Here is a 22360-nt window from a genome sequence, read left to right as displayed (position 1 = left end):
TAATAATCGATATAAGTGGGCCGGGGTGGAGATTCTGTCAGAGAGATTCTAGTTGAAAACAGACAGAGAGAATTATAGAAAAGACGCAGAGATAAATTGAGACTGAGAGACCAGCGACAGATTATGGTTATTCATATTACTAATATGATGAATTAACGGGCTAATTTAATTTAATTGGTAAACAGGCTAATTTTAGGTTAGGCCATTTGGTAAACAGGCTAATTTACCCCCACTAGGTCTGTAATAAGGCCTGTTGTTCAGTGTTACATTATAGCCTGCCTGTTTACCGTTACTGTAGCCTGCCTGAATTACTGTAGCATTACTGTAATAGCGGAGCACTTGATTTTACTGTTGTCAGAAATAACCGGTCAGTTAATTGGTAATAACATGATACTACCACAGTAACTGCTCCAGGTATATTCATTAGTTTATTTTGCACCATTCTGTTGAAGTCAGCACCAGAAGGGATAGCTACCCACTGTCGGATCAATACCTGATAAATACAGGTGGAAAGATATACGATATAATAGTAGATCAGATATTAATCTATAATATATAGTAATAGAAAATAACTCATAGTCTGGATGTCTAAGGTGAAGAGTAGTGAGACGGTGAAGGTGGTAATCCGCTGTCGCCCGTTAAACCGCAAAGAGGAGGCGGCAGCGGCTGGTGTTACCCGGACACCGGGAGGAGAGGGCGGGATTGTAGAGATGGACGTGCGTCTGGGTCAGGTGGTCTTACGGAACCCTCGCGCTCCGCCCGGCGAGCCGCGTAAGACGTTTACGTTCGACTCTGTGTACGACCCCTCGTCTAAACAGCGTGATCTTTATGATGAGACGGTGCGGCCACTGATCGATTCTGTCCTAGACGGGTTTAACGGAACCATCTTCGCCTACGGCCAGACGGGTACCGGGAAGACCTACACCATGCAGGGGGCATGGCTGGAACCAGAGAAGAGAGGCGTCATCCCCAATGCCTTCGAACACGTCTTCACCCAGATCTCCCGCTCCGCAGCCGACCGTCAGTATCTGGTCAGAGCCTCTTACCTGGAGATCTACCGAGAGGAGATCAGGGATCTACTGGATCCCAACGTGCACGCCCACCCCCCCCGCACCCTGGAGCTGAGGGAGAGCCCGGAGAGCGGGGTGTACGTACGTGACCTGACGGCGTGCGTGTGTAAGAGCATAAAGGAGATAGAGGAAGTGATGAATGTGGGTAACCAGGCGCGCTCGGTGGGAGCAACAGACATGAACAAACACTCTTCCCGTTCCCACACCCTGTTCCTCATCACGGTGGAGTGTTCCCTGCCGGGGCCGGACGGGCGGCAGCACATCAGGGTGGGCCGGCTCAACCTGGTTGACCTGGCGGGCAGCGAGCGGCAGGCCAAGACGGGTGTCCACGGAGAACGCCTGAAGGAAGCTGCCAAGATCAACCTGTCTCTGTCGGCACTAGGCAACGTGATCTCAGCACTGGCAGACAGGCGTAGCGGCCACGTTCCGTACCGGGACTCCAAACTGACCCGGTTATTACAGGACTCCCTGGGGGGCAACGCCAAGACAGTGATGGTGGCTACGCTAGGCCCCGCCCCCCAACACTACGAGGAGACCCTCACCACGCTCCGCTACGCTAACAGAGCGAAAAACATCCAGAACCAGCCAAGAGTTAACGAAGACCCTAAAGACGCCCTGCTCAGAGAGTTCCAGAGGGAGATCGCACGGCTCCGCGCCCAGCTCAACCACAGGAAGGGGAGGGGCAAACACAGGAAGGCAGAAGGAGAGGAGGGCTGGGACGGAGAGGGGGATGAGGAGGGAGAGGAGGAGGTGGAGAAGGAGAGGACACTGCAGGAGGAGAGACTGGAAGAGGAGAAGGAGGCCATCAGAGAAGACGGATCACTATTGGTTGAGGAGAAGCAGAGGCTTCTGGGAGAAAAGGAGAGGATGATGGGAGATCTGAGGAAGGAGCGGGACGCCACCGAGCAGCTGACTGCCAAGTACAAGGTACCGTACACACACACACACAGTGTTGAGTCAGCGTAATCCCACTGCGCCAGATTTAAGGCTGTTGGTTAATCTGATGATCTGGAGATTAGGTGTATCATGACAACACTCACCACTACACACCTAATTACTATAATAATAATAATAATATGCCATTTAGCAGACGCTTTTATCCAAAGCGACTTACAGTCATGCGTGCATACATTTTTTTGTGTATGGGTGGTCCCGGGGATCGAACCCACTACCTTGGCGTTACAAGCGCCGTGCTCTACCAGCTGAGCTACAGAGGACCACAAGATAACCCTGAAAGAGTTGCAAAGCTCCACAGCGGAGATTACTACACACTGTTTGTGTGTGTTTCAGTGAACTCTCTCTTTGATATTTTCAAAGTCCAAAGGATCCCAGCCCTCATTGGTGTAGGCATGAGCCAGTCGTCCAATCAAAATCATCGATCTACAGGCTGCATTTTTCTCCCTGTTCAGTAAACCAATGGGAGGCATGTTGCTAGGTGGAGAGGGCAGATAGAGAGAGCGAGAGAGATGGACACACATTAACACACACACTGTGTTGTGACTGAAGAAATGTTACGGTTGTTTGTGTTCATCTCAGGCTGCCCTTCAGTCCCGTGTCTTTTTGGCCCTGAAGAAGACACTGCTACTCCAGCTGCTCTTTCTTCATCTGACTACGTTTTCTCTCCAAGAGCATCTGCTCACGGTGGTGGCACAAGGCTGCTACTCCATCTGCTCACGGTGGTGGCACAAGGCTGCTACTCCATCTGCTCACGGTGGTGGCACAAGGCTGCTACTCCATCTGCTCACAGTGGTGGCACAAGGCTGCTACTCCATCTGCTCACGGTGGTGGCACAAGGCTGCTACTCCATCTGCTCACGGTGGTGGCACAAGGCTACTAATTTCTCCTAAATGGAGATTTTCCCACCTACTGAGAACAGCGCCGGAGAAGATGGCTGCCGTTTTACAGCCCTCTAACCAATTGTACTATTATGTGTGTTTTTCCGCGTTATTTGTAATTTATTTTGTACATAATGTTTCTGCCATCGTCTCTTATAACCAAAAAGAGCTTCTGGATATCAGGACAGCGATTACTCACCTCGCATTGGACGAAGATTTTTTCTTCAACGAGGCGGCCGCGAAGGATATCATACAGACACCCGACAAGGCCCAAATCCCCGTCATTCGCGTGAGGAAGAGACGGAGATATCGCGGACGCAGATCCGGGTGCCTTGTAAGGATCCGACGGCGAGCGAGTAAACTGCCTCTTCCATCAATCCTATTAGCCAACGTTCAAGCTTTTGAGAATAAAATGGACGATTTAAGATTACGGTTATCCTACCAATGGGACATTAAAAACTGTAATATCTTATGTTTCACGGAGTCGTGGCTGAACGACAACAATGATAACATTCAGCTAGCAGGCTATACGCTACATCGGCAGGACAGAACGGCTGACTCTGGTAAGACAAGGGGTGGCGGTCTGTGTATATTTGTAAACAACAGCTGGTGCACAAAATCAAATACTAAGGAAGTCTCGAGGTTTTGCTCGCTTGAGGTAGAGTATCTTATGATAAGCTGTAGACCACACTATTTACCAAGAGAGTTTTCATCTATATTTTTCATAGCTGTCTATTTACCACCACAAACCAATGCTGGCATTAAGATTGCACTGAATGAGTTGTACAAGGCCATTAATCAACAGGAAAACGCTCATCCAGATGCAGCGCTCCTAGTGGCCGGGGACTTTAATGCAGGGAAACTTTAATCCGTTCTACCTAATTTCTACCAGCATGTTAAATGTGCAACCAGAGGGAAAAAAACTCTAGATCACCTTTACTCCACACACAGAGACGCGTACAAAGCTCTCCCTCGCCCTCCATTTGGCAAATCTGACCATAACTCTATCCTCCTGATTCCTGCTTATAAGCAAAAACTGAAGCAGGAAGCACCAGTGATTCGGTTAATAAAAAAGTGGTCAGATGACGCAGATGCTAAGCTACAGGACTGTTTTGCTAGCACAGACTGGAACATGTTCCGGGATTCTTCAGACAGCATTGAGGAGTACACCACATCAGTCACTGGCTTCATCAATAAGTGCATCGATGATGTCGTCCCCACAGTGACCGTACGTACATACCCCAACCAGAAGCCATGGATTACAGGAAACATCCGCACTGAGCTAAAGGGTAGAGCTGCCGCTTTCAAGGAACGGGACTCTAACCCGGACGCTTATAAGAAATCCCGCTATGACCTCCGACGAACCATCAAACAGGCAAAGAGTCAATACAGGTCTAAGATTGAATCATACTACACTGGCTCTGACGCTCGTCGGATGTGGCAGGGCTTGAAAACTATTACAGACTACAAAGGGAAGCACAGCCGCGAGCTGCCCAGTGACACAAGCCTACCAGACGAGCTAAACCACTTCTATGCTCGCTTCGAGGCAAGCAACACTGAAGCATGCATGAGAGCACCAGCTGTTCCGGATGACTATGTGATCACGCTCTCCGTAGCCGATGTGAGTAAGACTTTTAAGCAGGTCAACATTCACAAGGCCGCAGGGCCAGACGGATTACCAGGACATGTACTCCGAGCATGTGCTGACCAACTGGCAAGTGTCTTCACTGACATTTTCAACATGTCCCTGACTGAGTCTGTAATACCAACATGTTTCAAGCAGACCACCATAGTCCCCGTGCCCAAGAACTCTAAGATAACCTGCCTAAATGACTACCGACCCGTAGCACTGACGTCTATAGCCATGAAGTGCTTTGAAAGACTGGTCATGGCTCACATCAACAGCATAATCCCAGAAACCCTAGACCCACTCCAATTTGCATACCGCCCCAACAGATCCACAGATGATGCAATCTCTATCGCACTCCACACTGCCCTTTCCCACCTGGACAATAGGAACACCTACGTGAGAATGCTATTCATTGACTACAGCTCAGCATTCAACACCATAGTGCCCTCTAAGCTCATCACTAAGCTAAGGATCCTGGGACTAAACACCTCCCTCTGCAACTGGATCCTGGAATTCCTGACGGGCCGCCCCCAGGTGGTAAGGGTAGGTAACAACACATCTGCCACACTGATCCTCAACACGGGGGCCCCTCAGGGGTGCGTGCTCAGTCCCCTCCTGTACTCTCTGTTCACCCATGACTGCATGGCCAGGCACGACTCCAACACCATCATTAAGTTTGCCGACGACACAACAGTGGTAGGCCTGATCACCGACAACGATGAGACAGCCTATAGGGAGGAGGTCAGAGATCTGGCCGTGTGGTGCCAGGACAACAACCTCTCCCTCAACGTGACCAAGACAAAGGAGATGATTGTGGACTACAGGAAAAAAAAGAGGACTGAGCACGCCCCCATTCTCATCGACGGGGCTGTAGTGGAACAGGTTGAGAGCTTCAAGTTCCTTGGTGTCCACATCACCAACGAACTATCATGGTCCAAACACACCAAGACAGTCGTGAAGAGGGCACGACAAAGCCTATTCCCCCTCAGGAGACTAAAAAGATTTGGCATGGGTCCTCAGATCCTCAAAAAATTCTACAGCTGCACCATCGAGAGCATCCTGACTGGTTGCATCACCGCCTGGTATGGCAACTGCTTGGCCTCTGACCGCAAGGCACTACAGAGGGTAGTGCGTACGGCCCAGTACATCACTGGGGCAAAGCTTCCTGCCATCCAGGACCTCTATACCAGGCGGTGTCAGAGGAAGGCCCTCAAAATTGTCAAAGACTCCAGCCACCCTAGTCATAGACTGTTCTCTCTGCTACCGCACGGCAAGCGGTACCGGAGTGCCAAGTCTAGGTCCAAAAGACTTCTCAACAGCTTCTACCCCCAAGCCATAAGACTCCTGAACAGCTAATCATGGCTACCCGGACTATTTGCACTGCCCCCCCACCCCATCCTTTTTACGCTGCTGCTACTCTGTTAAGTATTTATGCATAGTCACTTTAACTCTACCCACATGTACATATTACCTCAACTACCTCAACTAGCCGGTGCCCCCGCACATTGACTCTGCAACGGTACCCCCCTGTATATATAGCCTCCCTACTGTCACTTTATTTTACTTCTGCTCTTTTTTTCTCAACACTTTTTTTGTTGTTGTTTTATTCTTACTTTTTTTGTTTAAAATAAATACACTGTTGGTTAAGGGCTGTAAGTAAGCATTTCACTGTAATGTCTGCACCTGTTGTATTCGGCGCATGTGACCAATAAAATTTGATTTGATTTGATTTGACTGTGTTGTGACTGAAGAAATGTTACGGTTGTTTGTGTTCATCTCAGGCTGCCCTTCAGTCCCGTGTCATTATGGTCCTGAGGAAGACACTGCTACTCCAGCTGCTCTTTCTTCATCTGACTACGTTTTCTCTCCAAGAGCATCTGCTCACGGTGGTGGCACAAGGCTGCTACTCCATCTGCTCACGGTGGTGGCACAAGGCTGCTACTCCATCTGCTCACGGTGGTGGCACAAGGCTGCTACTCCAGCTGCTCACGGTGGTGGCACAAGGCTGCTACTCCATCTGCTCACGGTGGTGGCACAAGGCTGCTACTCCATCTGCTCACGGTGGTGGCACAAGGCTGCTACTCCATCTGCTCACGGTGGTGGCACAAGGCTGCTACTCCATCTGCTCACGGTGGTGGCACAAGGCTACTAATTTCTCCTAAATGGAGATTTTCTCTTTTGCCCCTCGCTCACCTGTCCATCTCCTCATTTGAATTCCCTGCATCTGCAGTGCATTGGGAAAGTATTCAGACCCCTTGACTTTTTCCAAATTTTGTTACGTTACAGCCTTATTCTAAAATTGATTACATAAATAAAATCCTTAGCAATCTACACACAATACCCCATAATTACAAAAACAGCTAAAACAGTTTTTTAGAATCTTTTGCACATTTATAAAAAATAAAAAAACAGAAATACCTTATTTACATAAGTATTCAGACCCTTTGCTATGAGACACAAAATTGAGCTCAGATGCATCCTGTTTCCATTCATCATCCTTGAGATGTTTCTACAACTTGATTGGAGTCCACCTGTGGTAAATTCAATTGATTGAACATGATTTGGAAAGGCACACACCTGTCTATAAAGGTCCCACAGTTGACAGTGCATGTCAGAGCAAAAACCAAGCCATGAGGTCGAAGGAATTGTCCAAGACAGCATTGTGTCGAGGCACAGATCTGGGGAAGGGTACCAAAAAATGTCTGAATCATTGACGGTCCCCAAGAACACAGTGGCCTCCATCATTCTAAATGGAAGAAGTTTGGAACCACCAAGACTCTTCCAAACTGAGCAATCGGGGGAGAAGGGCCTTGGTCAGGGAGGTGACCAAGAACCCGATGGTCACTCTGACAGAGCTCTAGAGTTCCTCTGTGGAGATGGGAGAACCTTCCAGAAGGACAACCATCTCTGCAGCACCATCTCTGCAGCACCTTTGGCAGCGATTACAGCCTCAAGTCTTCTTGGGTATGACGCTACAAGCTTGGCACGCCTGTATTTGGGGAGATTCTCCCATTCTTCTCTGCAGATTCTCTCAAGCTCTGTCAGGTTGGATGGGGAGCGTCGCTGCACAGCTATTTTCAGGTCTCTCCAGAGATGTTTAATCAGGTTCAAGTCCGGGCTCTGGCTGGGCCACTCAAGGACATTCAGAGACTTGTCCCGAAGCCACTCCTGCGTTGTCTTGGCTGTGTGCTTAGGGTCGTTGACTTGTTGGAAGGTGAACCTTCGCCCCAGTCTGAGGTTCAGAGCGCTCTGGAGCAGGTTTTCACCAAGGATCTCTCTGTACTTTGCTCCGTTCATCTTTGCCTCGATTCTGACTAGTCTCCCAGTCCATGCCGCTGAAAGACATCCCCACACCATGTTGCTGCCACCACCATGATTCACCGTAGAGATGGTGCCAGGTTTCCTCCAGACGTGATGCTTGGCATTCAGGCCAAAGAGTTTAATTTGGGTTTCATCAGACCAGAGAATTAGGTGCCTTTTGGCAAACTCCAAGCGGGGTGTCATGTGCCTTTTACTGAGGAGTGGCTTCCGTCTGGCCACTATACCATAAAGGCCTGATTGGTGGAGTGCTGCAGAGATGGTTGTCCTTCTGGAAGGTTCTCCCATCTCCACAGAGGAACTCTAGAGCTCTGTCAGAGTGACCATCGGGTTCTTGGTCACCTCCCTGACCAAGGCCCTTCTCCACCGATTGCTCAGTTTGGCTGGCAGCCAGCTCTAGGAAGAGTCTTGGTGGTTCCAAACTTCTTCCATTTAAGAATGATGGAGGCCACTGTGTTCTTGGGGACCTTCAATGCTGCAGAAATGTTTTGATACCCTTCCTCAGATCTGTGCCTCGACACATTCCTGTCTCGGAGCACAACGGACAATTCCTTCGACCTCATGGTTTTTTCTCTGACATGCACAGTCAACTGTGGGACCTTATATAGACAGGTGTGTGCCTTTCCAGGCCCAGCCAATCAGAATGAGTTTTTTCCCCACACAAGGGCTTTATTACAGACATAAATGCTCCTCAGTTTCATCAGCTGTCCGGGTGGCTATTCTCAGACAATCCCGCAGGTAAAAAAGCCGGATGTGGAGGTCCTGGTCTGTTCCACGTGATCTGCTTTTGTGAGGCCGGTTGGACGTACTGCCAAATTCTCTAAAACGACCTTGGTAGAGAAATTAACATTGCATTCTCTGGCAACAGTTCTGGTGGACATTCCTGCAGTCAGCATACCAATTGCATGCTCCCTCAAAACTTGAGACATCTGTGGCATTGTGTGTTTGTGACAAAACTGCACATTTTAGAGTGGCCTTTTATTGTCCCCAGCACAAGGTGCACCTGTGTAAAGATCATGCTGTTTAATCAGCTTCTTGATATGCCACACCTGTCAGGTGGATGCATTATCTTGGCAATGGAGAAATGCTCACTAACAGGGCTGTAAACAAATTTGTGCACAAAATGTGAGAGAAATACGATTTTTGTGCGTATGGAACATTTCTGGGATCTTTTATTTCAGCTCATGAAACATGGGACCAACACTTTACATATTACGTTTATATTTTTGTTCAGTATAGTATATACATACAGTATAGTATATACATACAGTGGGGAGAACAAGTATTTGATACACTGCCGATTTTGTAGGTTTTTCTACTTACAAAGCATGTAGAGGTCTGTAATTTTTTATCATAGGTACACTTCAACTGTGAGAGACGGAATGTAAAACAAAATCCAGAAAATCACATTGTATGATTTTTAAGTAATTAATTTGCATTTTATTGCATGACATAAGTATTTGATCACCTACCAACCAGTAAGAATTCCGGCTCTCACAGACCTGTTAGTTTTTCTTTAAGAAGCCCTCCTGTTCTCCACTCAATACCTGTATTAACTGCACCTGTTTGAACTCGTTACCTGTATAAAAGACACCTGTCCACACACTCAATCAAACAGACTCCAACCTCTCCACAATGGCCAAGACCAGAGAGCTGTGTAAGGACATCAGGGATAAAATTGTAGACCTGCACAAGGCTGGGATGGGCTACAGGACAATAGGCAAGCAGCTTGGTGAGAAGGCAACAACTGTTGGCGCAATTATTAGAAAATGGAAGAAGTTCAAGATGACGGTCAATCACCCTCGGTCTGGGGCTCCATGCAAGATCTCACCTCGTGGGGCATCAATGATCATGAGGAAGGTGAGGGATCAGCCCAAAACTACACGGCAGGACCTGGTCAATGACCTGAAGAGAAATGGGACCACAGTCTCAAAGAAAACCATTAGTAACACACTACGCCGTCATGGATTAAAATCCTGCAGTGCACGCAAGGTCCCCCTGCTCAAGCCAGCGCATGTCCAGGCCCGTCTGAAGTTTGCCAATGACCATCTGGATGATCCAGAGGAGGAATGGGAGAAGGTCATGTGGTCTGATGAGACAAAAATATAGCTTTTTGGTCTAAACTCCACTCGCCGTGTTTGGAGGAAGAAGAAGGATGAGTACAACCCCAAGAACACCATCCCAACCGTGAAGCATGGAGGTGGAAACATCATTCTTTGGGGATGCTTTTCTGCAAAGGGGACAGGACGACTGCACCGTATTGAGGGGAGGATGGATGGGGCCATGTATCGCGAGATCTTGGCCAACAACCTCCTTCCCTCAGTAAGAGCATTGAAGATGGGTCGTGGCTGGTTCTTCCAGCATGACAACGACCCGAAACACACAGCAAGGCAACTAAGGAGTGGCTACGTAAGAAGCATCTCAAGGTCCTGGAGTGGCCTAGCCAGTCTCCAGACCTGAACCCAATAGAAAATCTTTGGAGGGAGCTGAAAGTCCGTATAGCTCAGCGACAGCCCCGAAACCTGACGGATCTGGAGAAGGTAGTATGGAGGAGTGGGCCAAAATCCCTATTGCAGTGTGTGCAAACCTGGTCAAGACCTACAGGAAACGTATGATCTCTGTAATTGAAAACAAAGGTTTCTGTACCAAATATTAAGTTCTGCTTTTCTGATGTATCAAATACTTATGTCATGCAATAAAATGCAAATTAATTACTTAAAAATCATACAATGTGATTTTCTGTATTTTTGTTTTAGATTCCGTCTCTCACAGTTGAAGTGTACCTATGATAAAAATTACAGACCTCTACATGCTTTGTAAGTAGGAAAACCTGCAAAATCGGCAGTGTATCAAATACTTGTTCTCCCCACTGTATGTGTTGTAGCTAGCTAGCTAACGTCTGTCTGTGAGATGACTCATATTATTCTGAGTAACTATACGTTAGGGTTAGGGCTACGGCTAGCTAGCTAACGTCTGTCTGTGAGATGACTCATATTAGTCTGAGTAACTATATGTTAGGGTTAGTGCTAGCTAGCTAACGTCTGTCTGTGAGATTACTCATATTAGTCTGAGTAACTATACGTTAGGGTTAGAGCTAGCTAGCTAACGTCTGTCTGTGAGATGACTCATATTAGTCTGAGTAACTATACGTTAGGGTTAGGGCTAGCTATCTAATGTCTGTCTGTGAGATGACTCATATTAGTCTGAGTAATTATACGTTAGGGTTAGGGTTAGTGCTAGCTAACATCTGTCTAGGGTTAGCTAGCTAACGTCTGTCTGTGAGATGACTCATAATAGTCTGAGTAATTATACGTTAGGGTTAGTGCTAGCTAGCTAACGTCTGTCTGTGAGATGACTCATATTAGTCTGAGTAACTATACGTTAGGGTTAGGGCTAGCTAGCTAACGTGTGTCTGTGTAATGTTCTGCATCGTGCTGCTACCGAAGGAATACGGACAGTATACAGTGATTCCCCATGAAAGTCTTCTAGTGTTGTTGTTATTCTCTGACAGACAGTACCGCTTGGTGGCCGATATATTATTTTGGGAGTTTGTTCAATGTGGGGAGAAGCTAGGCAGAGGACACTGAATCCATTTGCCTGCGTGTGTTGTTGGGGCCATTCAAGAGGAGATGTGAAAGGTCAATAACAACAATCTCCCCTTGTATCAAAGTGACTCTAAACACCTCACTGCATTTCCGAAACACACCAGATAAAAGTGTTCCATTGGTAGAACTGTAGTATTTATTATAAGCTTTAGTAGTATATATTTATTCTACTCTGTCATACATTGCCATAACTGTTCCTGCGTACTGCTGTGTAAACACCTCAGTCTCCAGAGCAAATGTACTTGAATACAAGCCATGTGTACTTATTTGCTATATTGACAGACTCGTCTACTGTTTTATTCAAACATGTTTACTTGCCTTCAAATTAAAGTTGAAATGATTCACCAACCCTGAATAACCCTGAATAACCCTGAATAACCCTGAATGATTAGTTTTAGAAGGAAGCTACTCCCCTACGTATCCCCCCCTCATCCCCCCTCATCCCCCTTCAATCCCCCCTCATCCCCCCTCATCCCCCCCTCATCCCCCCTTCATCCCCCCCTCATCCCCCTTCATCCCCCCTCATCCCCCCTCATCCCCCTTTATCCCCCCTCATCCCCCCTCATCCCCCTTCATCCCCCCAATTGTGCGCCGCCCTATGGGACTCCCAATCACGGCCGGTTGTGATACAGCCTGGAATTTAACCAGGGGGTCTGTAGTGACGCCTCAAGCACTGAGATGCAGTGCCTTAGACCGCTGAGATGCAGTGCCTTAGACCACTGCGCAACTCGGGAGCTTAACTTAACCTGTCTAGATAGGTATAACCCTTAACCTGCCTGGATAGGTATAACCCTTAACCTGCCTGGATAGGTATAACCCTTAACCTGCCTGGATAGGTATAACCCTTAACCTGCCTGGATAGGTATAACCCTTGACCCCTAACCTGTCTGTATAGCTATAACCGTTGACCCTTAACCCTTAGCCTGTCTGGATAGGTATCAGCAGTGTAGTGGTGAAGCTTCCACCATGTTGTTTCCAGAGGTAGTGCCAGGGAAGGGTTAGGGAGCGACACATGGCCTAGTGGACACCAAAGATGATGGATAAATTAAGATGGTTTTTTTCACAGTTCTGGTCTGCTTAGTTCATTGACTGGATATGAACCAGAAAAAGGAGGGAGTGAGATGTCTGGCTCTGGGGACTCTATATGTTGAGCCAGGGTGTGTATATTCTATGTATTGTATTTCTGTGTTGGCCAGAGTGGTTCCCAATCAGAGGCAACGAGTGTCAGCTGTTGCTGGTTGTCTCTGATTGGGAGCCATATTTATAGAGGCTGTTTTCCCACAATAGTTGTGGGATCTTGTTCCGTTTGGTTTGTTCCGTGTTGGTTGTTAACCTAGGACGTCACGTCATCGTTTGTTGTTTTGTTTGTTTGTGTATTCATCAAATAAAGAAGTATGTTCGCTCATCACGCTGCGCCTTGGTCTACTCCGTCTAACGATCGTGACAGAAGATCCCACCATACCAGGACCAAGCAGCGTGTCCAGGAGCAGGCAGCCTGGACATGGGAGGAAGCGCCGGGAAAGGAGCTGGAGAGGTTGGCGATGGCCCAGGTGGGCAAAGGGTGGTCCTGGGAGGACATGCTCGGGGGAAAAGGGCCATGGGCTAAGATTAAGGCCCTGGCGAGAGAGGAGCAGCGGCGTCAACAGTGTCGTCGTCGGACGGACGAGAGGCAACCCCAAAATGTGTTTAGGGGGGGGCACACGGCATGGGCAACTGGGCAGCAGGAAGCTGCCACAGGGCGATTTGGGAGGTTGGCAGAGGAGGCCGCCAGGTTACGGGGGCCACTGGTCAAAGAAGGGAAGGAAGGTGTAGAGGCACGGCGAGAGGTACTGGGGTGTGTTACCAGTCCGGTCCGGCCCGTTCCAGATCCCGACGTAGGGCCAGTGGTGTGTGTCCCCAGCCCGGCCCGGCCTGTTCCTGCTCCCCGCACCAAGCCTACGGTGTGCGTCGCCAGCTCGGCCCGGCCTGTTCCTGCCACTCGCGCCGGGCCTACGGTGCGAGTCGCCAGCCCGGCCCGGCCTGTTCCTGCTCCTCGCACCAAGCCTACGGTGTGCGTCGCCAGCCCGGCCCGGCCTGTTCCTGCCACTCGCACCAAGCCTACGGTGTGCGTCGCCAGCCCGGCCCGGCCTGTTCCTGCTCCTCGCACCAAGCCTACGGTGTGCGTCGCCGGCCCGGCCTGTTCCTGCCACTCGCACCAAGCCTACGGTGTGCGTCGCCAGCCCGGCCCGGCCTGTTCCTGCCACTCGCACCAAGCCTACGGTGCGCGTCGCCAGCCCGGCCCGGCCTGTTCCTGCTACTCGCACCAAGCCTACGGTGCGCGTCGCCAGCCCGGCCCGGCCTGTTCCTGCCACTCGCACCAAGCCAGGGGTGCGAGTCGTCAGCCCGGTAAGGCCCGTTCCTGCTCCACGCACCAAGCCAGGGGTGCGAGTCGTCAGCCCGGTCCGGCCCGTTCCTGCTCCACGCACCAAGCCAGGGGTGCGCATCGTCAGCCCGGTCCGGCCCGTTCCTGCTCCACGCACCAAGCCAGGGGTGCGCATCGTCAGCCCGGTCCGGCCCGTTCCTGCTCCACGCACCAAGCCAGGGGTGCGCATCGTCAGCCCGGTCCGGCCCGTTCCTGCTCCACGCACCAAGCCAGGGGTGCGCATCGTCAGCCCGGTACGGCCCGTTCCGGCTCCACGCACCAAGCCAGGGGTGCGCATCGTCAGTCCGGTCCGGCCCGTTCCTGCTCCACGCACCAAGCCAGGGGTGCGCATCGTCAGCCCGGTCCGGCCCGTTGCTGCTCCACGCACCAAGCCAGGGGTGCGCATCGTCAGTCCGGTCCGGCCCGTTCCTGCTCCACGCACCAAGCCAGGGGTGCGCATCGTCAGTCCGGTCCGGCCCGTTCCTGCTCCACGCACCAAGCCAGGGGTGCGCATCGTCAGCCCGGTCCGGCCCGTTCCTGCTCCACGCACCAAGCCAGGGGTCTGCGTCGTCAGTCCGGCACAACCCGTGCCTGGGTCACCGGTGCCTGGTCAGGTACCGGTCAGCTGCTCCACACCGGAGCCTAAGCAATCCGCTTCTACGATGTCCAGTCCAGCTCCAGCCAGCGGGGCCAGACCGGACCAGGGGCGCCACGGGGGGATGGTTAAAGGGTGGTGGTCAAGCCCGGAGCCGGAACCGCCTCCGAGGAGGAATGCCCACCCAGCCCTCCCCTGGTTTGTTGATGTTTAGGCGCGGTCGCAGTCCGCACCTTTAGGGGGGGGTACTGTCACACCCTGGCTCTGGGGACTCTATATGTTGAGCCAGGGTGTGTATATTCTATGTATTGTATTTCTGTGTTGGCCAGAGTGGTTCCCAATCAGAGGCAACGAGTGTCAGCTGTTGCTGGTTGTCTCTGATTGGGAGCCATATTTATAGAGGCTGTTTTCCCACAATAGTTGTGGGATCTTGTTCCGTTTGGTTTGTTCCGTGTTGGTTGTTAACCTAGGACGTCACGTCATCGTTTGTTGTTTTGTTTGTTCGTGTATTCATCAAATAAAGAAGTATGTTCGCTCATCACGCTGCGCCTTGGTCTACTCCGTCTAACGATCGTGACACACTGGTGGATAGTATCATCCTGTTTCTTGTTTATGTAGCTGCTTCCTGTCCAATTACAGAAGAGGAGAATGAGGGATGGAGAGAGAGAGGGAAGGAGATGGGGGGGGGTGTAAGTAGCAGAAAGAGAATCACTAATCTCCATCTCTCAGCATGCTGAACTGCAACACTAAAATATTGATGAGTTGGGTGTGTGTGTCTATTTCTGTCTGTATGTGTGTGTGTTTTGACTGCCGGGTAGGGGAGAAAGCAGTCCCATGCATTATAGAACACAGACCCCTCTCTCTTTCCCTCTCTCCTCTTTCCCTCTCTCTCTCTTTGCCTCCCTCTCTCTTTCCCTCCCTCTCTCTCTCCTTCCCTCCCTCTCACATACATACACACACAAATACATATACATGGCAACACAAAACAAAGGGCCTTACAGTAAAGACTGCCACATGTTTCCCAGTACCATCCCCTCTCTTTATAACAACTGTCCTGTCCAGTATCTGTGTGTGGGTTAGGGTTAGGGTTAGGGTTAGGGTTAGGGTTAGGGTTAGGGTTAGGGTTAGGGTTACTGTATCTGTGTGTGTCGGAAGCTGATGCTGTGTGTGTGTGTTGTGGTTGCTAGGCGATGGAGAGCAAACTGCTGGTTGGAGGGAAGAACATCATGGATCACACCAATGAACAGCAGAAGACCCTGGAGATCAGAAGACAGGAGATCGCTGAGCAGGTACACACAAACACACACACACACACACAAACACACACACACACACACAAACACACACACACACAAACACAATCAACAGCCTTAAAGGACACATTTTTTATTTTTTATTTTATTCTGCTGGTTTGTCAACCTTATCTTCTTTGTCTATTTGTATTTATTATGGATCCCCATTAGTTCCTGCCAAGGCAGCAGCTACTCTTCCTGGGGTTTATTATGGATCCCCATTAGCTCCTGCCAAGGCAGCAGCTACTCTTCCTGGGGTTTGTTATGGATCCCCATTAGTTCCTGCCAAGGCAGCAGCTACTCTTCCTGGGGTTTATTATGGATCCCCATTAGTTCCTGCCAAGGCAGCAGCTACTCTTCCTGGGGTTTATTATGGATCCCCATTAGTTCCTGTCAAGGCAGCAGCTACTCTTCCTGGGGTTTATTATGGATCCCCATTAGTTCCTGCCAAGGCAGCAGCTACTCTTCCTGGGGTTTATTATGGATCCCCATTAGTTCCTGCCAAGGCAGCAGCTACTCTTCCTGGGGTTTATTATGGATCCCCATTAGCTCCTGCCAAGGCAGCAGCTACTCTTCCTGGGGTCCAGCATGATTAAGGCAGTTACATACAATAAAAAACATTATATTTCATAACACTTTTCACAACTAATGTGTACGCGTGTGTTTGTTCCTGTGTTGAGGTGTCACCCAGGGTTCAGTACCACTGCTGTTCTCTTTACAGACATGTTATTAAATATGATGTTTATTGTCTACAGTTCTAGAGAGAGGGACATCTAAATAAAGCTGTGTTTGTATTGAAGTGTTAATAAAGCTGTGTTTGTATTGTAGAGTCGTAGGGAGAGAGAGATGCAGCAGCAGGTGATGGTTCAGGATGAAGAGACTCTAGAACTCAGAGAAACATTCTCCTCCCTGCAACAGGAAGTGGAGGCCAAGACCAAGAAACTAAAAAAGGTGACACACATACACACACACACACACACACACACACACACGAAGGTGAGACACACACACACACACACGAAGGTAAGACACACTTAAAACACTGTATTTTTTCTCATTGACTCTATTGTTGTTGAAGTGTCTCAATAAAAGCAATTGTTCACAAAGAGAAGTGATATACAGTGGGGAAAAAAAGTATTTAGTCAGCCACCAATTGTGCAAGTTCTCCCACTTAAAAAGATGAGAGAGGCCTGTAATTTTCATCATAGGTACACGTCAACTATGACAGACAAAATGAGGAAAAAAAATCCAGAAAATCACATTGTAGGATTTTTTGTGAATTTATTTGCAAATTATGGTGGAAAATAAGTATTTGGTCAATAACAAAAGTTTCTCAATACTTTGTTATACACCCTTTTTTTTGGCAATGACACAGGTCAAACGTTTTCTGTAAGTCTTCACAAGGTTTTCACACACTGTTGCTGGTATTTTGGCCCATTCCTTCATGCAGATCTCCTCTAGAGCAGTGATGTTTTGGGGCTGTCGCTGGGCAACACGGACTTTCAACTCCCTCCAAAGATTTTCTATGGGGTTGAGATCTGGAGACTGGCTAGGCCACTCCAGGACCTTGAAATGCTTCTTACGAAGCCACTCCTTCGTTGCCCGGGCGGTGTGTTTGGGATCATTGTCATGCTGAAAGACCCAGCCACGTTTCATCTTCAATGCCCTTGCTGATGGAAGGAGGTTTTCACTCAAAATCTCACGATACATGGCCCCATTCATTTTTTCCTTTACACGGATCAGTCGTCCTGGTCCCTTTGCAGAAAAACAGCCCCAAAGCATGATGTTTCCACCCCCATGCTTCACAGTAGGTATGGTGTTCTTTGGATGCAACTCAGCATTCTTTGTCCTCCAAACACGACGAGTTGAGTTTTTACCTATTTTGGTTTCATCTGACCATATGACATTCTCCCAATACTCTTCTGGATCATCCAAATGCACTCTAGCAAACTTCAGATGGGCCTGGACATGTACTGGCTTAAGCAGGGGGACACGTCTGGCACTGCAGGATTTGTGTCCCTGGCGGCGTAGTGTGTTACTGATGGTAGGCTTTGTTACTTTGGTCCCAGCTCTCTGCAGGTCATTCACTAGGTCCCCCCGTGTGGTTCTGGGATTTTTGCTCACCGTTCTTGTGATCATTTTGACCCCACGGGTGAGATCTTGCGTGGAGCCCAAGATCGAGGGAGATTATCAGTGGTCTTGTATGTCTTCCATTTCCTAATAATTGCTCCCACAGTTGATTTCTTCAAACCAAGCTGCTTACCTATTGCAGATTCAGTCTTCCCAGCCTGGTGCAGGTCTACAATTTTGTTTCTGGTGTCCTTTGACAGCTCTTTGGTCTTGGCCATAGTGGAGTTTGGAGTGTGACTGTTTGAGGTTGTGGACAGGTGTTTTTTATACTGATAACCAGTTCAAACAGGTGCCATTAATACAGGTAACGAGTGGAGGACAGAGGAGCCTCTTAAAGAAGAAGTTACAGGTCTGTGAGAGCCAGAAATCTTGCATGTTTCTAGGTGACCAAATACTTATTTTCCACCATAATTTGCAAATAAATTCATTAAAAATCCTACAATGTGATTTTCTGGATTTTTTCTCTCTCAATTTGTCTGTCATAGTTGACGTGTACCTATGATGAAAATTACAGGCCTCTCTCATCTTTTTAAGTGGGAGAACTTGCACAATTGGTGGCTGACTAAATACTTTTTTTCCCCACTGTACATACACATCACACACCCACACCCACGTCACACGCACACACACACAGTGGGATTCCTCTGTCCTAATTCCAGTGTTCCTTCTCTACCCCCTATGACACGGACCATAATGACCCCCTGCCACGAGATGTCATCAGAGAGCGCAACCGAACAGTGTACTGTCTAGACTCGGTTTCTTGTTTTAAAGAAATAGTTTTGAATCATAGCTGAAGTTTTTATTGCTACGGATTCCGCGACTCGGTTAGCCTTTACGGCTGGGACCGCAAGCCTGTGTTCCAGATTCCTGTTAAGTAGCAGTTAGCTGCTAGCCATCATGAAAACAGAGCAGGCTAACGCTAGCAGTGCTAGCCATCATGAAAATGGAGCAGGCTTACGCTAGCAGTGCTAGCTCACCTGTGTTTTTATCCACGGCTGGGCACAAATGCTTTAGGTGTGAGAGGATTTCCACACAATCACAAGATGAAGATAAGGTGGAACTGGAAAATGGACATGGATTTGTCTTCCCTAAATGCAACCACCATCAAGCATCTTAGGGAAGAGATCCTCTGGGTACTCGCTCGGCTGCGAGAAAAGGATAACCTGCTTTCTAAGTACACCGACCTTGCTGTAACCCGGGAAAACCAAATCTCAGTTCTAAATGCCTCCCATAGCAAAGCTGTCGATGAGCTGGGCGGCGTTGTTATGTCCCAATCCAATGGAAAGATGTTTAGCTCAACTCCGCGGCCCATGGGAGACCGGACACTCGCAAGGCGTAGGAGATAGGGGAGGCAGTCTGGCCACACTTCATCTATCCGAGAAGATCCGATCCAGCTATCAAACTGATTTCCCCACTTGAGACGGACCTACCAGCCCTGGGAGTATACCCCCAGCCAGCGGCCTCCCAGTGGCACCCTCCCCCATGGCCGCCCAGTGGCACCCTCCCCCATGGCCACCCAGTGGCACCCTCCCCCACGGCCGCCCAGTGGCACCCTCCCCCACGGCCGCCCAGTGGCACCCTCCCCCGTCATCCGCTGTTGCTGGTGCGAAGAGTTAGGCTAGCATGGCTCGAAGCTTCCATCCCCCTGCCCGAGGCAGTCCCAACCCGCTCCCCCTCTTCCTTCCCCATCGGATTCCATCCAGACCACCATCATTGTGGGCAGCTCGATGGTGAGAGATTTTGGCCTGCCTACAGTCTGGGGACCAACGAATGTACACTGTCACCCAGGAGCTCCCTCCTGTCCACGGTCCAGCTACTCCATCTGACACCATCGTCACTCACGTAGTTTTTAACGACCTTCGCTTTAGGCGATCTGAGGAACTGAGGGAGGACTACAGTAAAAAATTAACACCCTAACTAGCACAGGGAAGAGAATAATTAGCTCTGGTGCTATCGAAGGGGTTCGGAGCGTTTCAGACAACTCGTTGCCCTAAACGAGTACCTGAACAAACTTTTCAACGACAGGAATGTGTCCTTTTGTGACAACTTTGATTTGCTGCGGGAGCAACCAGCACTTTTTAAAAGAGACTGGATTCACCCTAACCGCATGGGGTTCCAGGATTCACCCTAACCGCAGGGGTTCCAGGATTCACCCTAACCGCATGGGGTTCCAGGATTCACCCTAACCGCATGGGGTTCCAGGATTCACCCTAACCGCAGGGGTTCCAGGATTCACCCTAACCACAGGGGTTCCAGGATTCACCCTAACCGCATGGGGTTCCAGGATTCACCCTAACCGCATGGGGTTCCAGGATTCACCCTAACCGCAGGGGTTCCAGGATTCACCCTAACCGCATGGGGTTCCAGGATTCACCCTAACCGCAGGGGTTCCAGGATTTCCATAAACTGTGCTCCAGTGCTCCCTGTCAAATAAGCAACAGAGGACTTGAAAGCATATCAACTCCTGTAGAAATGGCAGTATGGTTATTGTGAGTAACCTAATTTATGTTCCTCTAACTCCGCCTTCTATTGAGTTTATACAAACTATACAACTTTCATATCCTACCATTCAGATAGATTGGAGATTGTCGGAAGACTTGGTTGTAACTTTAATAATTTGGTTGTTATTCCATTGGTTACCTCGAGGCAGATGCCCCAGGGGCAGAGTGGCCCACACTCATTGAATATGGCGCTTTAACATGTTAGAGCAATCACTAGTGAAACCTTTCGCTTGAATGACCTCATTACTGAGCGCAAAGTTGATTGCATGTTTCTCACTGAAACATGGCTGTCTTCAGACTGTAGTGCCTCTCTTATTAAAGCCTCCCCCCCAGACTACAGCTTTTCATACTCAATCAGAAAAGGGAAAAGGGGTGGGGGGGGGGACAGACTCTATTTTTACTAATGCTCTCAGCTGTAAGGACATTTCATTTGGTGACTTTGGGTGTTTTGAGCATCATGCTATACTGTTTAAATGTCAGCCACCAGTGCTGGTCATAACCCTGTATAGGCCACCAAAGCACTGCCCCACTTTCTTTACTGATTTATCTGAACTACTGTCTATTGTCCTTGAGAACTATGATACAATCATTGTGTTGGGTGATTTTAATATTCATGTTGACAAAGAGACTGACTCCAAGGCCATTGAATGTATTAATCTGTTGAGCTCTATGGACTTTATCCAACATGCTACTGGGCCCACCCATAACCACAGCCATACTCTGGACCTGGTTATTACCAAGGGGCTTTCTATTGACATATCCTCTACGGCCATACTCTGGACCTGGTTATTACCAAGGGGCTTTCTATTGACATATCCTCTACGGCCATACTCTGGACCTGGTTATTACCAAGGGGCTTTCTATTGACATATCCTCTACGGCCATACTCTGGACCTGGTTATTACCAAGGGGCTTTCTATTGACATATCCTCTACGGCCAAACTCTGGACCTGGTTATTACCAAGGGGCTTTATATTGACATATCCTCTACGGCCATACTCTGGACCTGGTTATTACCAAGGGGCTTTCTATTGACATATCCTCTACGGCCATACTCTGGACCTGGTTATTACCAAGGGGCTTTCTATTGACATATCCTCTACGGCCATACTCTGGACCTGGTTATTACCAAGGGGCTTTCTATTGACATATCCTCTACGGCCAAACTCTGGACCTGGTTATTACCAAGGGGCTTTCTATTGACATATCCTCTACGGCCATACTCTGGACCTGGTTATTACCAAGGGGCTTTCTATTGACATATCCTCTACGGCCATACTCTGGACCTGGTTATTACCAAGGGGCTTTCTATTGACATATCCTCTACGGCCATACTCTGGACCTGGTTATTACCAAGGGGCTTTCTATTGACATATCCTCTACGGCCATACTCTGGACCTGGTTATTACCAAGGGGCTTTCTATTGACATATCCTCTACGGCCATACTCTGGACCTGGTTATTACCAAGGGGCTTTCTGTTGACATATCCTCTACGGCCATACTCTGGACCTGGTTATTACCAAGGGGCTTTCTATTGACATATCCTCTACGGCCATACTCTGGACCTGGTTATTACCAAGGGGCTTTCTATTGACATATCCTCTACGGCCATACTCTGGACCTGGTTATTACCAAGGGGCTTTCTGTTGACATATCCTCTACGGCCATACTCTGGACCTGGTTATTACCAAGGGGCTTTCTATTGACATATCCTCTACGGCCATACTCTGGACCTGGTTATTACCAAGGGGCTTTCGGTTGACATATCCTCTACGGCCATACTCTGGACCTGGTTATTACCAAGGGGCTTTCTGTTGACATATCCTCTACGGCCATACTCTGGACCTGGTTATTACCAAGGGGCTTTCTGTTGACATATCCTCTACGGCCATACTCTGGACCTGGTTATTACCAAGGGGCTTTCTATTGACATATCCTCTACGGCCATACTCTGGACCTGGTTATTACCAAGGGGCTTTCTG

The 22360-nt window shown here is 49.0% G+C and overlaps 1 protein-coding gene across 3 annotated transcripts in view; it reads left to right on the top strand.

Annotated features, from left to right (window-relative positions):
* Positions 1-584: 584 nt before the first annotated feature.
* The window catches only part of kif3ca (kinesin family member 3Ca), a gene marked incomplete at both ends in the record, with an annotated part of 30784 nt that continues 9008 nt past the window's right edge, over positions 585-22360 (top strand). For all 3 annotated transcript variants that reach the window (XM_084195829.1, XM_084195827.1, XM_084195828.1), the window contains 3 exons: positions 585-1997; positions 15642-15743; positions 16575-16697. In XM_084195829.1, coding sequence (XP_084051955.1) covers positions 585-1997; positions 15642-15743; positions 16575-16697 — 1638 coding nt within the window. The remainder of the gene's footprint in view (positions 1998-15641; positions 15744-16574; positions 16698-22360) is intronic.

Source organism: Coregonus lavaretus, assembly GCF_964263955.1.
Source record: "Coregonus lavaretus genome assembly, contig: HAP1_SCAFFOLD_198, whole genome shotgun sequence".
NCBI classification, from domain to species: domain Eukaryota; kingdom Metazoa; phylum Chordata; class Actinopteri; order Salmoniformes; family Salmonidae; genus Coregonus; species Coregonus lavaretus.
The sequence above is the reverse complement of the archived record's forward strand: the minus strand, read 5'-3'. Positions and strand labels throughout refer to the sequence as shown.